The 14,588-nt window shown below is 33.6% G+C and overlaps 3 protein-coding genes across 7 annotated transcripts in view; 1 reads left to right on the top strand and 2 right to left on the bottom strand.

Annotated features, from left to right (window-relative positions):
- Window positions 1-194: 194 nt before the first annotated feature.
- On the bottom strand, window positions 195-5,091 carry LOC108623114 (tyrosine-protein kinase Wsck). The gene is made up of 4 exons (XM_018021422.2): window positions 2,978-5,091; window positions 2,738-2,892; window positions 935-2,673; window positions 195-855 (listed from the first exon to the last, which is right to left on the bottom strand). Exons 1-4 carry the CDS (start codon window positions 3,142-3,144, stop codon window positions 778-780), a joined length of 2,139 nt encoding a protein of 712 aa, XP_017876911.1. The 5' UTR covers window positions 3,145-5,091; the 3' UTR covers window positions 195-777.
- A 167-nt stretch (window positions 5,092-5,258) lies between these two features.
- LOC108623023 (serine/threonine-protein kinase VRK1) lies at window positions 5,259-9,196 on the bottom strand. 4 transcript variants are annotated; one of them, XM_026811953.1, is made up of 11 exons: window positions 8,990-9,196; window positions 8,833-8,927; window positions 7,831-7,998; window positions 7,627-7,752; window positions 7,353-7,549; window positions 7,025-7,268; window positions 6,750-6,947; window positions 6,457-6,680; window positions 6,145-6,389; window positions 5,932-6,065; window positions 5,259-5,834 (listed from the first exon to the last, which is right to left on the bottom strand). In XM_026811953.1, exons 3-11 carry the CDS (start codon window positions 7,991-7,993, stop codon window positions 5,773-5,775), a joined length of 1,593 nt encoding a protein of 530 aa, XP_026667754.1. In that variant the 5' UTR covers window positions 7,994-7,998; window positions 8,833-8,927; window positions 8,990-9,196; the 3' UTR covers window positions 5,259-5,772. The 4 variants fall into 4 exon arrangements, with proteins under 4 accessions (XP_026667754.1, XP_026667753.1, XP_017876752.1 ...); XM_026811952.1 differs by having other exon boundaries at window positions 8,833-9,196; XM_018021263.2 differs by lacking the exon at window positions 8,833-8,927.
- Window positions 9,197-9,577: 381 nt separating this feature from the next.
- The window catches only part of LOC108623107 (RNA-binding protein 25), a 7,850-nt gene continuing 2,839 nt past the window's right edge, over window positions 9,578-14,588 (top strand). Inside the window, exons 1-5 of one of the 2 annotated variants that reach the window (XM_018021413.2) lie at window positions 9,578-9,786; window positions 10,161-10,305; window positions 11,038-11,362; window positions 11,440-11,634; window positions 11,715-11,830. In XM_018021413.2, the coding sequence (XP_017876902.1) occupies window positions 10,198-10,305; window positions 11,038-11,362; window positions 11,440-11,634; window positions 11,715-11,830 (744 nt within the window). In that variant the 5' untranslated portion in view covers window positions 9,578-9,786; window positions 10,161-10,197. Of the gene's footprint in view, window positions 9,787-10,160; window positions 10,306-11,007; window positions 11,363-11,439; window positions 11,635-11,714; window positions 11,831-14,588 lie in introns of both variants that reach the window. The other variant, XM_018021412.2, reaches the window with a different exon arrangement.

Genomic DNA, 14,588 nt, shown 5'->3' with positions numbered 1-14,588 from the left:
TTTGGTATTAATAAAATTTTCTATTTTTACAAATGTTTATACGTTTATTTGCAATACAGTATTTATAATTATAGATACGTTAGCAGACTTACAATTACTTAATAATTTAATTATAAAAATATTTGGAGCTTCAATTAATAGATAAAAAATTCCATTAAAAATTGTTCTGAACATATATTTTATAAATAAATAGAAAATAATACAGCTCATTTATAATGAATACTGGTAGTACATAAGATTGAGATCATACTCCCTTTTATTTATAAAATATCTTTTATATTAATTCATTATATGTAAGATTTAGATTTTACTGCATCGAAAGCAATTACAAATAAAATAAAATTCGTACGCATATAAAACCTGCAAATAAAATGATCGAAAAATTGCTTCGTTAATAAATAACGAAACGCACAAAATTTCTGGTACTGGTTCAACTATTATAAGATCTGATTAAAAATTCTACTTTAAGCTTCGAAGTATTCTTCACTGTCGTACCTTATTTCGTTGTATTTTAAGTAAAAATCTTAAAAATGATGGACGGAAAGAGTTATTAGTAATACTTGCACAGTAATGCGTTGTACAAAATAATATAAAAATGTAAAAGAAAGATCTATAATAAAAAAGATCAGAAAAAACACAAGATCTTGTATATACTAAATTACGTGCAGTGGTAACTATATGGAGTACATCAAGATAGAGCTTGAAAATACTTAGCAAGATAATTAAGTGAAGTACATAAGACCATATAAATGCAATAAAAGTATGAACACTCGTTGGTTAATGATACTCATTTAACTCTAATTCCGGGACATACGGTTCTGTGATTGCAGTTATCGGACAAATGCTTAACGTTTCCTGAAAATCAAAAGCAGAATAGTTTAGAATGATACGAAGTATTTAATCTATAATATTGAACATGAAAAATTATATTTACCAATCTTGTTAATTCCGCGACCGTTGGTCTTTCCTGAATTTCTGTGCTCCAACAAGACGACATAACTTCGTAAAGCGGATCAGGAGTATCGGGTAGTTGGGGCAATCTAACTCCTCTTTCGACTGCCTCTTCCACGTCGCTTTCGAGAGAAATACACGAGTACGGTGTACCACCCATGCTAAGCATCTCCCATAAAAGTACACCAAAAGCCCAGACCACTGCAGGCTGTTGCCTCTTCTTATTATTGAAACTCTCAATGGATGTCCATCGAGCGTATTTGATATCCTCTAAAGAATATTTAGATATGCCATGACCCATCACTTTGGGTATCCAATTACTTGTAACACCTACGCTGCGCGCACAAAGATATTCGTGAACGATTTTATAATTTTCGAGATGCTGCAAAGCAGACGCTATCATAGATCCTATAGATAGGATTTGATTGGTAGGGAACGTATTCCCTGATCTAGCGATTAACAGACGACTTTTTAATGTTTGAGGTGGCAATTCGAGAACGACGTGTAACGTGTCGAAAGTCTCATACGTTCCCACAAGATCTGCGAGATACATCATGGGAGATGCCCTGATACAAGCATCTAATTCTCTCAGCATATGTCTTTTGTCTGATGATTTTAATAACTTATCAGCTATGCTGTGAACAGCTACAGCAGAGGACTTGCCATTCTTTTCGACCACACCCGTGTACACCGTACCAAATCGTCCTCGACGAATTACAGTGTCATTGATTGTCATTGCGTTTTGTGGTATAATCCACACTTTTTTCTTCAGCTCTTGATAATGATTCACTCTCTCAGGTACATCTTCGGGAATATACGCTAAATTATCGACTTCGTACAACGGACCCTGTAACGTAAGCTCCTGCTGTTCCGGAAGTTTTCTCATACGAATCTTTTCATGACGTTGTCGCAATACAAAATATACCACTATCGAAGCTACGAGCAAAGCACCTAAAAGTCCAATCGCGATGCAGAGTATAACCGTCGTCAAATTTGTACTGTTCTTTTTAGCATCGTCATAGATCATTAACTTGTTAATTAAGTTCGAATAAGCATATTGCGTCTGCCTCTGAAATCTTGAAACCACTGCCAAGCCTATTTGCGGCAACACTCGAGTATCCAAAGGTGCATTGTAGTAACTACCAATCATGTTTCCACTTCCCACAACGAATTTTTTATATTTATGAAATTCGGAGGATTCAAACTCTCCAGTAATATAATATCCTAAACCTTGTTCCACTGATTCTTTATAATTATAATAGGCCACGTTCGGACCCATTAGAGGTATTATACCAGATTGAACGACAAATACTTGGTATGCACTAACTGGACCGAACTCACTGTGTCCTTCTGATAACGTGACAGTCACAGTGGTGCTTGTTTGTTCTACAACTTTTGGTATCATCGGTTTCTCAGGTGGGCCTATTAAGGTCCATCCCAAAATATGTATTGGTTCACTGTCCGCTTGAACATTTGTAGCAACGATGGATATATTATATTTGGTTCCTGGTTGCAAGCCTTGTAACATAGTACTGTTTGAAGTTCCTCCTTGTATTTGGCTCTCCACAGCTGGTATCGGGTTTGAAGCAAAAGTTTGAACAACCATAGCTTTCAAAGTATAAGACGTGATATTCCCATTGCTAATATCAGGTGGTTCCCAAGTAATATGTAAACTGTCAGACCCGCTGTGAACTATTTGGGCACTTCTTGGTGGACTAGGACCTAAATCATACATATTAGAGATAAAATAAGTACTAACGAGCAGAATGATTCTTGATAAGCATACCTTTGTATCCAGTGGAATAAATGCTCATTGCATCCTGGCTGCCACAATAGTTACTTGGATCGGTAAGGCAAGGAGTTTTGCAAGAATCAGATATACCTTTTCTACCATATCTACTACCACAAAAGCATTGTTGACCATTCATCAATCCCGCAAACCTATTGGTATCAATCAAAGATTATTGTTTTAAGTAAAAGTGAAAGATGTTAAATGTTATGGTCATGACGATGATTATAAACTTACATGTAATAACGCGAACGACATTCGTTAATACATTTCGCTGGGACATCAGCATGACTTAGAATTAGAGTTGGTAAATCGGGATCCAGCGCGGAACTTTGGAAACATCCCTCGTATTTTTGACTAAATGCATAGTCACCAAAATAAAAAAGCAGCAGTAACAGTATCATTATCTATATAGTAATAATCTTCAAGTACACTTTCGACTCAGCTTTTATTTCTATCACTAATATTAAAATTTAAGTACAATTTATCAGTCTAACATTCTTTCGGAATAGTTTACATCTGAGTCAATATATAAATGTGTCATTATACTCCGAACGAATAACCAGGGTCAATCACGCATCGATCTTTGTTAGCTTTTATTAAAAACGTGAAAAAATATCCCTGATCGTTTATCATGTTCATTATTATTAACGATTTATGCAGGTATTTATACGAAATACGTGGATATCAAATTCACATGATACTTTGCGGGTGTGGTAGCATTATGACTAATCGAAAGCAGACGAATCTCTTCAATGAGATCTCGTTTATTAGAAATAAAATCCGGTACATGTGATAGCAGGAGAATGCAGTTGACTTAATTAACGATATGCAACTATACAACTATATAAATGAGCGAATCAATTGTTTTAATTCGTTCGTTTTGCAATTAAACTTTTAGATCTCGAAAGAATCTCGCGACGCTACCTTACGTCAAAAATCTCGACTAATTATGCATTTTCAAAACGAGAAATACGAAGTTCTTTACTTCTGAGGAAATCATATCTTTCATTAATTATTTAAACATTATATCTTTGCCCCTCTTAGTTTTTGTCTAAGTCTAGGCATGGTCAAAGTCTAGGTTCATCACCTTAGATCAATTTTTATTAAAGATTTATTCTTATTAATATTCAGAGAATGAAACAAACTTCAGCCAAGGAAACTACTCCATATACTTTGTTTTATATCTTTACGAATATACAATAATTTAGAAAATTAATTGTTACATGTAATTATGTAAAATGTAATCACATTCTATACTTGACACGTGTGTATATTATTTTCCATTCTTTATTCTTTATTATTCGCTTACACCTAATTATAGTGCAGTATAAATCAGTAAGTAAATTCTGTCATGTTCCCTTCCTAAGAATTCTTTAATAGTATTTCAAGAGTCTTATACTGCAGTGTTGTTAACAAATATCTAGGCATTGCTCAGATGAATGTAATAAATACTTGTACACACAATTGTTAATACTAATATGCTGATGATACTTATAACTAAAAATCTAGAAAATATTATCCAGTATTGAAAGCTTATAATATATTGTAAACCCTCGAATGATGCGACGACGTGGTGAAGAATTACAAATGCATGTGTATATTCATTTGATTACAATGTGGTTTTAAGTCTTTTAACAACACTGCTTTTGTGGCACAGGTACCCATAACTTAAAAGAAAAATACAAATAAGTTATCACAAATTTACTGTAAACGAAACGTCGCTTTTCCATCTATACATGGCTCTTATACGTGTAATAATATGTATATATGTACAATTATCGGTTCTGTTTTGTGTAGCAATATTAGATCTCAATAATCAATACGAACTATATCATGTTCATGATGGTGTTACATCAAAATAACTTGAGACAGTATTGTATTATGTAAAGCAATATGTTAGAAGCATAAGGATCTCAAAATGTATTTATTCGAACTACGTATGTAAAATCTAAAATTGAATTACTATTCGCTTTGCTACACACGCATCCTTGTTAGTATGCTGTAATTATAATAACAAGCGTAAACTGTTACGTTCTACGTGCCTATCTAAGCACTTGGTGGCTTAATACTGGTCTATTGAGAAGTTATAACAGTTCACGGTTGTGAATTATTTTTACAAGTAACTTTCACTGTTTTTAATTACGTTACCTCTACTTATCCTATCGACAATATTCATAGTTTCTATGTTAAAATCTGTACTTCGATACTTAGAAAGAAAAAGACATTTAAATCATAATCTCTTCTGTCTATTGTATGAATTACATCTAATTCCCTGATTATAAAAACAAAATATTGCATTATTCATATATAAATTATAATAAAATATTTTACTCACAGTCAGTTGAGAACAGAATATAATTTTTTTAGAGTACAAAAGAAAAAGATAAATATGATTTGAAGCTTACAAGGCTATACACTGTCTTAACAAAGCAAGTTAATTAACATAATGTAAGCAATGTATTGTGCCTTTAACAGTTTCTTCACGAAATGAGCAAACAATTCTTTAAATCATGTGTAATGTTTCTTCGATTTAATGTTCAGATCACATCTTTCGCTATTATGATAAACTACAAAATACTTACATGTTCCGCGCTTCACAGAAGTGTCTAATTTATAATTGCTACGCAGTAATGTAAGCAAATCTCTTTCTCTGCTAGATTGAAATCTTTCAAAATTGCATAATTGTTCTAATCGATCGGCGAAATACCATTTTTAATAATTCATTCGCTATATAGTTATTAAAAAAAACTTATATTAATTATACAGTGTTCTTTATACGACAAATCATGATAATAAAGCAGTCTTACAAAAATTGATGCACTAATCACGCACATCTTTGTCCAAAGGCTTTCCTAGTAAATGAAATTTTGTCCTTTAAACAGGAACATCGAGAGTATACTCTTATGAAATCTAGATAAACTAATAGGGAATAATACTTAATTATATATTCCTTATTTCAATAACTTGGTGGTTCAAATGTCCAAGGAATGAAGACTTGTAGTATTTCAAGAAGATCATTGCATTCGCATCTACGCGCATTTTCTCTTCTTGTTGAGATGCATATGTTTGAAGGAATCCTTCTCCTCGTCTCCTGATAAATTTAGAAGTTGATTAAAGCAACAGTCATCAATCGAAACATCACGCTGATTGAAAATCTACGTGTGATACGGCAAGTTAAAGCATCTTACGTTTTGATTTCGCTACTCGGGAACGGGTTAACCGAGTAGAATTTCTCGATTCCGGAAGAGTTGTCTGGGAAGTCTTCTTTTTCAATGGAACTACTTGTTCTACAGCTGGCGTTACCCATTTTGTCTTAACATCGCTGTGTGTACAAAATCGTATTTCATATATTTCATTCTTATTATCTCAAAGTACAAAAAATTCCATCAACGTATACTTACTCTGTTGATTTGGATAATGTCTTATGTCTAAATGCTTGTTTCTCTTTCATCCTTTGAATCACGTTCAGCATAGCGTATGTAGGCAGGGATGGAGGTGGTGGAGACGGAGTTGGTGCGAGTGACGAGGGCCGAGACTGTACATTAACTTTCGCGAGTTTATCCGGATGAACCGCTAATACTGCTTCCCAACAAAATTCTTTCGGTTCAGCTGTAACCTTAGGTTGCATGTTCCGGGTGATGCGTATCTGAAATCAATAATACTCGTTATATAATGGTATAAGTTAAAGTTTAACGTAAAATGTAAAAGATTACCTCGCCATTAACAGGTCTGCAAGGCTTTCTCTCTCTTAAGTATGGTCGTTTTAAGCATATGGGATAAGAAATATTTTCGTTAGATTCTTTTAGATAATATAAACAAGTAGGAACGTCATTTTTTTGTTTCGAATAAGATTGGAATAAACTACGTAGATAGGAATACTTGGGTTTAGTTTCAAATCCCATTTCAGTGATGTACTTCATGTATTCAACGATGGCAGCTAGAGAAACATAGTTATTAGTAAATAATTACTTTTTACGTGAAAGACATAAAATTGTAATCAATTTACCAGGCGGCTTTGTTTCATACGCGAAACATTTCTCCATGAACAATGGTAAATCTGCGAGAAATCTTTCTTTCTGTGCGTGGATTTCTTCTGGATTCAGTGTCAGTGGCAGATTATCATCATTTTCCCAAGGTAATTTTCCACACAACCATTGCAACATATTGTATCCTAAGGTTTCTAAATCACCTCTTCTTGAATGTGCTGTAACATCAACTCGTGGTAAAATAGATGTACGACACAACGATACATGAAATATGTATGAAATTGATAGAACTCACTTCCATGATGTGCATCTCTGGATGTGAATTCTAATGTACCCTCGTGTGCTCTTCTCTCATCGTGAACAAACGGCTTATGTACACCTGCTGCCGTACGGAAGCGGTAAGCCAATCCATAATCAACTAAATACGCTTGAGATTTCTTTTTAACTACACTCCCCTCGTTTAAAGATAACAAAATATTTGATCCTTTAATGTCTGCGTGAGCGTATCCTTGACTATGAATGTATTCTAGTGCGTCTAACTATAAAACGTATAGTACCAAATCGTTAATATTGTGTGTGTTACATTTACATACAGATTACTATAATTATTTGAAAATAAACACCATTTGAACAGCTAGCCTGTTAACAAGTTTCATTGGCAATTTCCTCCCACTTGATACAAACAATTTTCCGATATCGATGCCATATCGTGGAATCACTAAGAATCTATATTTTTCACTGTTGTATACGAGAGAGCCTGATCCTTCGTACGTCGGGACTCCTATTCGTTTCTTCCCTTGCGATTTACACCAGCTTTCAACTAAATATGATAATCACGATGCAAGATATGAATGATATATAGAAATTATTTATCAGAATTAAACGTAAATTACTCACTCATATGTTTGCGAGCTGCTCTTATATAAAAATTCATTTCAACAAACAGCGGACCATTATTATGTGGTTCTATTTTTATCACGTACTTCGCATCTTCTCCAACTGGTACTCCGATGTTATTGGATGCTACAAAACAAAAAACCAATAATATTACTGAGATCTACCTTTTTTTAAAACTAATTTCTTAAAATGCTTGAATTATACCTAAGTATATATCACCAAATCCACCGTATCCTATTGTATGGCCAATCTTCCATTTGTTCTGCGTGATGTCTGTTAATATTAATCCGGGTGGTAATCGTTCAGGTAATTTACACCCTGATGCTGCTCTTCTAACAGGTACTTCTTCAACTCGTCTCGGTGCCATTATAACTATATATAACAATTTTTTATAAACATTAACTCACATATGCTATTATAATTATTTATTACAAGTAGAAGGTAATCTCTTAAGATACATTTGTTAATGTTTTATTCGATTTTGTTACATATAAATCGTACAAACAAAAAACACATGAATTACTTTGATGTAATTATTTATTGTAGCAAAGAAAGAGAGTACATTTGAGATAATATTTAATACTATAGGTAACAGTTATTTGTTAACATTCTTTCTATTCAGGTTCAATAGATACCATTCAGTAATAAGATGATGTTTCTAGTATTAACGAGATATATATTCGATTAAATGAAGTAAAAGGTTGAAAGTAAGTAATGGTTGAACTGAAAAGTTGATGTATACACGTATATACACACATTGTTGTTTCTAGAAAAATATGTACAAATATGCTGCATATATTAGAATACTTAAAAGGATGATATCATTCTTTTGTGTATATTTAAAGAACAGAGACATAGTTTAAAAGATGTCATTGTACATTACAATGCCTCTAAGTTTTTACACTGCAGTGGTAAAACAATTTATTTGTAAGTGACGTATACTGTAAACAATTTGATTTCACATTTTATATAAACGTTCATAATTCTTTAATTAAATGAATGTGATGCACTTTACTACAGCATTACAATACAGAATAAGTAGTAGAACTACGAAAAATGTATGTTACTGTATAATAAGCACTATTGATGTAACAGAAAATGCATTGCTTACATTCTACTTAAGAGATGTGTTTAACAAATATAAATTACGTAAATGCCATTGTAAAAGTGATAAAAATGATCTCCTGTGCTTTTACGGAAACCTAAGTGTAGTTAATTACTCTGCTTTCTTGACTAATTCTCTCTCCACGCATAAAATAGACGAAAAATCTACGTTTAAGGATCCTTTGTTGAACTGTCAACTAAAATAGTTAACCAGTAATAAAAAGCGCAGAATATTTTCTACATTTTAGCTCAGGTGTACCTCAGAGGATAAATTAGAAGTCATGACATACAGTCACGTTAATTGTTTCACACATAGGTATCTTCGGCAATTTAAAACAGCCCTTTTTTATGTTGTTAAACATTAACTTGTTCCCCAAAACTATCCACTTCACCTAATTTAAGAATGCATCACACTTGATCACACTGCCATTTCATGAACTAAGGAGTTTAACGGAAACTGATCGACTCAAGAGAGTGTTCTTAAACTGACACTTTCCGGTTTGCTATTTAAAGACACGCTAATTCAATTTAACTTTTATTTTAATACTGTTTTTTATTCTTGGAATTATAAGGATCAATGAACGCTTTTAAACAATTGCTAATGCATAAACTACTGAACTACTCCTTTAATCATGAAACTATTGACATATTTAAACAGATATATGAAATCTGATACAGTAGTGCAGAATTTCAATTATTTAATATTAGTACATTGCTTACTGATAATACTTGATAAAGTTTTGATAAATTTTAGGAAATAAACTGATGAAGAGGATGTATAAGTTTGTGATGAGTTTCCGAATGCCTGGGATCTGTAATATCAACCTAAGTATATCAACCCATAGCCTTTTAGCTCTGTAGAGCAGCGCGTGATGGCGGTGAGGCAGTAATGAACGAGGCGAAGGAGATTGCTGTAAGCGAAGATTCGTGAAAGTGGAAGTTCCAATTTATGCGTGCATTTAGTAGAATTTCTCGTGATCCTGTGGTTTCAATATAATGACGTGAAGAATTTTCGAACGATGATTGATGCTTCATTTCTATTCTCAAATATATTATGTAAGTACAAGTTCGTGTTTCATCGCTAAAATCGTTTGTAATGGTTAGAATGCCAAAGCATCCATTAATGTCTCGTCTGATATCTATAACTACTGTTGCGAAAAACATGTTTTTATACAGCGAAATTTATCTATTGTATCCGTGCACACATATAAACTCGACAAAAATTCCTTCTTTTTATTGTAATAATTAGCGCGATATTAAACTGACGTCTTTCTTCTGTGAAAATACATGCTTATTACTTAGGGCTATCATTTAATAAAGATTGTTCGACGACAGTATTAAAAATACTTGATGCATTTATACTTCTCGAACAAATCGAATTACACTTTTCACAGATCGCTTCTGATAAATTAACGTATTTCATGTTTCAGTGAGGACACTGCCGTAGTATTATTTAAATATTAAGAAATGTCTTACCCTGGTCAACCTCCGATGGGAATACCGGGCATGCCACCAATGCCTTACATGGTTGGTGCACCACCACCAATTATTGGTGGTGTAATGCCTATGGCACACGTAAGTATAAATAACAATGATAAACTTTGATTTTAACTAGTATTTTAGCATGTTCGTTTGTGGTTTCGATGAATTTATCAATTTTTCATTTAATACATGTTTTTAGCAAAAGAAATATTATTTTGTCAATTAAATCTTTCAAATAAAATACCTGTAAAGATCCTCAGATATTTGTAACATTGCAAATTACATGCACTATTAAGTATTAATATTTTTCGTTCGTCTGAAACTTCGGAAATCCTTTAGTCATATCAAACAGAAATTATAAGACAAAAGCATGTAATGTTGTGCAAGAAGTTAATATTTTTTAACTGTAGATTACACCAAGTTATAGCCCACCTTAGTACCGTTAACTGCTATTAATTATATTATAATTACACATTTTTTCTAAATGCTAATGCTTTTGTTTTCTATAACGTATTAATATCGTGTATTAAATATCGTGTACGTATTTATGTTACAATATTTAAATGGAATGTTCATTGCTTTACTATTTTCATTATAGAATTAAACAATTTTCTAAGAATTTTCACATGAACTTTTATTTGAAGTTATTCCTATCTTATATTTGCATGACTGATTTTTGCAATCGGAAATAATAAAGAAAAGAGAAAGATTACAATGCTATTAGGGGAGGGGAGACTCTGGACTGCATGAGTAGAGATGTGCATTATTAAGAACACTACCATTTATAAAACATAGATGATTCCAACACCCGTATCTGCGATGCAGACCTCAGCTCCAGCTGTTCGGTACGCGCGTAACCAGAATCGCCACGACAATAACCGTCGTCGTGAAAGAGAATCTGGACCGCCGGTCACCGTGTTTATCGGTAATATTATGGAAAGAGCACCTGACGTAATGATCCGACATATCCTGGGAGCGTGTGGACATGTGCTCTCATGGAAGAGAGTTCAAGCATTCGGATTTTGCGAATATGCAGGTCCGGATGCTGGTCTCAGGGCAGTTAGATTACTCCATGATATGGAGATAGGCACGAAAAAGCTTGTTGTGAAGGTTGACGCAAAAGCTAAAGTGGTCTTGGATCAGTTTAAAGGTAATCAACGACCTGATTAAACTTTTATACATGTGTATTGATAACTCGACGTGATCTGTTATCTTTTCGTTTTTCAGCGGAAAGAAGAAAAAAATTAAGAGGAGGCCAGTCACCTTTACAAGACGAAACGTCCACCGAGGGAGCAGATGGAGAAGAAGGTGAAGATTACATGGACGAGGGCATGAGAGTCGTGGATGCGGATGCGTTAGCTCGTATTAATCAAATCATAGCGGAACATGCTATTGATCTCGAAATGGCTCAAGCTGCTCCAGGTAATAAATCAATTTTATTTATCATCGTATATATAATTAAACTGTATAATTATTAGCCGTTTCTCTGTGGCGTGTTATAGAGGAACATCAAACGAAAATGGTTGCAAAATCATTGAACTTGGACGATGCGGAAATAGAAGAAAGTAAGCGCGACTTGATTACCCGAGAAATTGGCAAATTCAGGGAGGTCATGAAGGTAATTATTTTTACGATCACTTTCAAGTTCTTCTTATACCGCTCCTATTTTTCTGCCCTTCTTTCTTTTTGGTCATATTGTCGGATGTGATATACCAAAATATTCGAAGGTACTATAAATTATGGTTTAATAAGATCGGATCAAAGATTTGCAAAAATGTCGGTCTGCAGAAATTAACGAATACCATCAAATTTTTATTGTTAATCATGTGAATCTTTTTTACGGAGCATTATAAACAATTTTGCAAGATGTTAACACTAATTTTTGTTACATGTTCTGTGTATATAGTATACCAAGCATTTCTATTTCTTTTTAAATTTGATCATTAAAGTATCGTATGTGTCAAATTAATATATATTTTATTAATTTATTAATTCTTTCGTAGATGTATTATTTATTTCTATTTCGAGCGAATACGATTAAGAATGTGTTCATAACACTCTGTAGTATTGTTAGAATATTTTGTATTTAATATTTTTGTTTGTCCTTTAAATAACAAAGTAAAATAAATTTTTGACAAATTGACAAATTTAAGTTCAGCTGATTTGATATTTTTATTGAATTTGTATATAACACGAACAATTCAGACATTTCTACAATTCAAGCAACATAATAAAATGCATTTTAAATATGAGTTGAAAATATTTGATGCATTTGATTATATTTACGAATCACGTTAGATGATTGTTGATCCAACAACTCACAGTCGTATCTGGAAAGTTAATTGATGGATTTGGGGCAGGCAAAAGGGGATTAACAAGTGTATAGTTAGTAAAATTTAGTATTTAAGTTATTTTGTGATAAAGTGCGTGTGTGCTATGTTAGCTCTAAACAATTGGAGCCGTGACTCGTTGCTATAATTATAATAACAGGCAGCGTGCGTCGCACACAGCAAACGCACACGCCTAGGAATGCTGTGTGTGGGGACCACTCTTTCACTCACTCATTGGCTCTGAAGGGAGTCAATCACAGCACAACCCTCGTATTTTCGCAGGCAGCTGCAGCCTCGCCGGTAAGTCAGAGTATACAACCAACCAAAACATGAAAAAACGAAAGATAAAACAAGAAACGTGAATATTAAAACAGGAGAATCTTGTAACTCCACAAGATGGTGACAATAATTCTGTTTCTATTGGAACTCCAATTTTCTCAATTCGTCCGCATATAATTCTGCGTTATATTAATAGCATTGCCGTCGTATTTTCGATATAAGTTATTCGCGCAATCAAATTTCTTTATCCGCTTTTACATATACTTGTTGTGCTAGACTGCTAGAACTATAATATAAAAAAACTTGATGTTCTCGATGGAGTTTAAAAGATTCAACAAGCCTTTGCAATCTTGATCTTCATGTTTGGGCCAAAGTCTAGCAGTCTAGTACATAGAAGATTTGTAAAGTGTCGTTCGAAATGATTTTTACGCACTGCCTAGGATTGGTAAAATGAATATAATTTTGAGCAAAGAAATTTGACGCTGACATCTTCTATAATATAATTCTTAGATAGATTATTAATAGGATCGAGACATTCTGAATCCTACACACAATTGAAATGATTTTGTCTCACAATGGCGACTGTTCAGTTGTTGTCTTTATTTTGTGTAAACAGCTTCTGTCAGCGTCTCGATCAGACATGTAGTACCTAGGTGCGCGCTCCTCCATTCTCCGGTACCACCACACTGACTGACCAAGTCAACTTCACACCGTGAGTAAACTCCACAACCATGAGCCAACACAACCATTCGGTTCTTGTAGTTTTTGTTAGTGAACTGCCCATCTGGATATATACCTATGATTCACTGATATATTTCATGTTTCAACAGTCTGTTTTTTCCTCATAAGTGCATCTACTTTTATGCACTCAGCTACTCTTATTAGTTTAAAAGAATATATGGGTTACTGTATGGACATCTAATCTTGGGAAATAAAGAAAAGCAATTCGCTTTGGACATGCTTTCTCTTATATGCTCTTCGTTAATGTCTTTGCACAAACCGTATCGACAATTGTCAAGCAGGAAGAGAGATATAACAATGATATTATAGCGATATTAGAGTCTGGTGTTCAAGACTCTCCAGGCAGTAACCCATGATAATGTTACTATTATATCAGATAAGGATGAACCATACTAATTTATTTCTAAGACGTTACGTTTGGTAATACGGGACGATAAAGGGTGGGCAAACTATTGTGCATTTGATATCCAACAGTTTGCTGCATCAGCTGCAAAGCCAGAAGAAAACAAAGTTGACAGACGTGTGACAGTTTCTTGGCAAATGTGAAAGATGTTTTGGTGGAATCCCTTCTTCATGATGACTCTCCGCTTCTGATTGGTATAATACTTTCTAATAATTATTGAGTATTGATCAAGAAAAAAATCTAAAGTATTTCACCCCTTTCGAACTCTTTAGATTACATAGATAGTTTTAGACACTATTGATTTACAGGCACATTTGCAATGTTGTAAGTACATTGGGTGGCCTCTACCGACGCGTCTGTTAGCATTAAGGTATTCTTAATTTAAGTAGAGCTTAAGAAAATCTCTTATGCTTGTTTTTCCATACAATTTATACCTGCACTTAGGTAATTGATATGTAAACAAGATTTCGTGTAAGATGCTGCTGACCGAGCATGCTCCAGTGGAGTGAGTATACTACATTGAGATGAACAGAATTATGATACTTGACATGTGATTAATTCTTGTGCAACTAGTAATCGTTCAACTTTGTAAGACGTTGAATTAGCTATATAAAATTTAAACG

Source organism: Ceratina calcarata, unplaced genomic scaffold (genome assembly GCF_001652005.2).
Source record: "Ceratina calcarata isolate Rehan_Ccalc_2016 unplaced genomic scaffold, ASM165200v1 scaffold250.2, whole genome shotgun sequence".
In the NCBI taxonomy this organism is placed as follows: domain Eukaryota; kingdom Metazoa; phylum Arthropoda; class Insecta; order Hymenoptera; family Apidae; genus Ceratina; species Ceratina calcarata.
This window is presented reverse-complemented; position numbering and strand designations above follow the sequence as displayed.

Excerpts from the sequence above, each read along its gene's own strand:
- LOC108623114 (XM_018021422.2), bottom strand. The coding sequence starts at position 3,144 with ATGATACTGTTACTGCTGCTTTTTTATTTTGGTGACTATGCATTTAGT. Across the intron at positions 2,893-2,977 it reads TGTCGTTCGCGTTATTACAT|GTTTGCGGGATTGATGAATG; the intron begins GTAAGTTTATAA and ends TGATACCAATAG. Across the intron at positions 2,674-2,737 it reads TTATTCCACTGGATACAAAG|GTCCTAGTCCACCAAGAAGT; the intron begins GTATGCTTATCA and ends TGTATGATTTAG.
- LOC108623023 (XM_026811952.1), bottom strand. The coding sequence starts at position 7,993 with ATGGCACCGAGACGAGTTGAAGAAGTACCTGTTAGAAGAGCAGCATCA. Across the intron at positions 7,550-7,626 it reads AGCAGCTCGCAAACATATGA|TTGAAAGCTGGTGTAAATCG; the intron begins GTGAGTAATTTA and ends TATCATATTTAG. Across the intron at positions 7,269-7,352 it reads ACAGGCTAGCTGTTCAAATG|TTAGACGCACTAGAATACAT; the intron begins GTGTTTATTTTC and ends TACGTTTTATAG.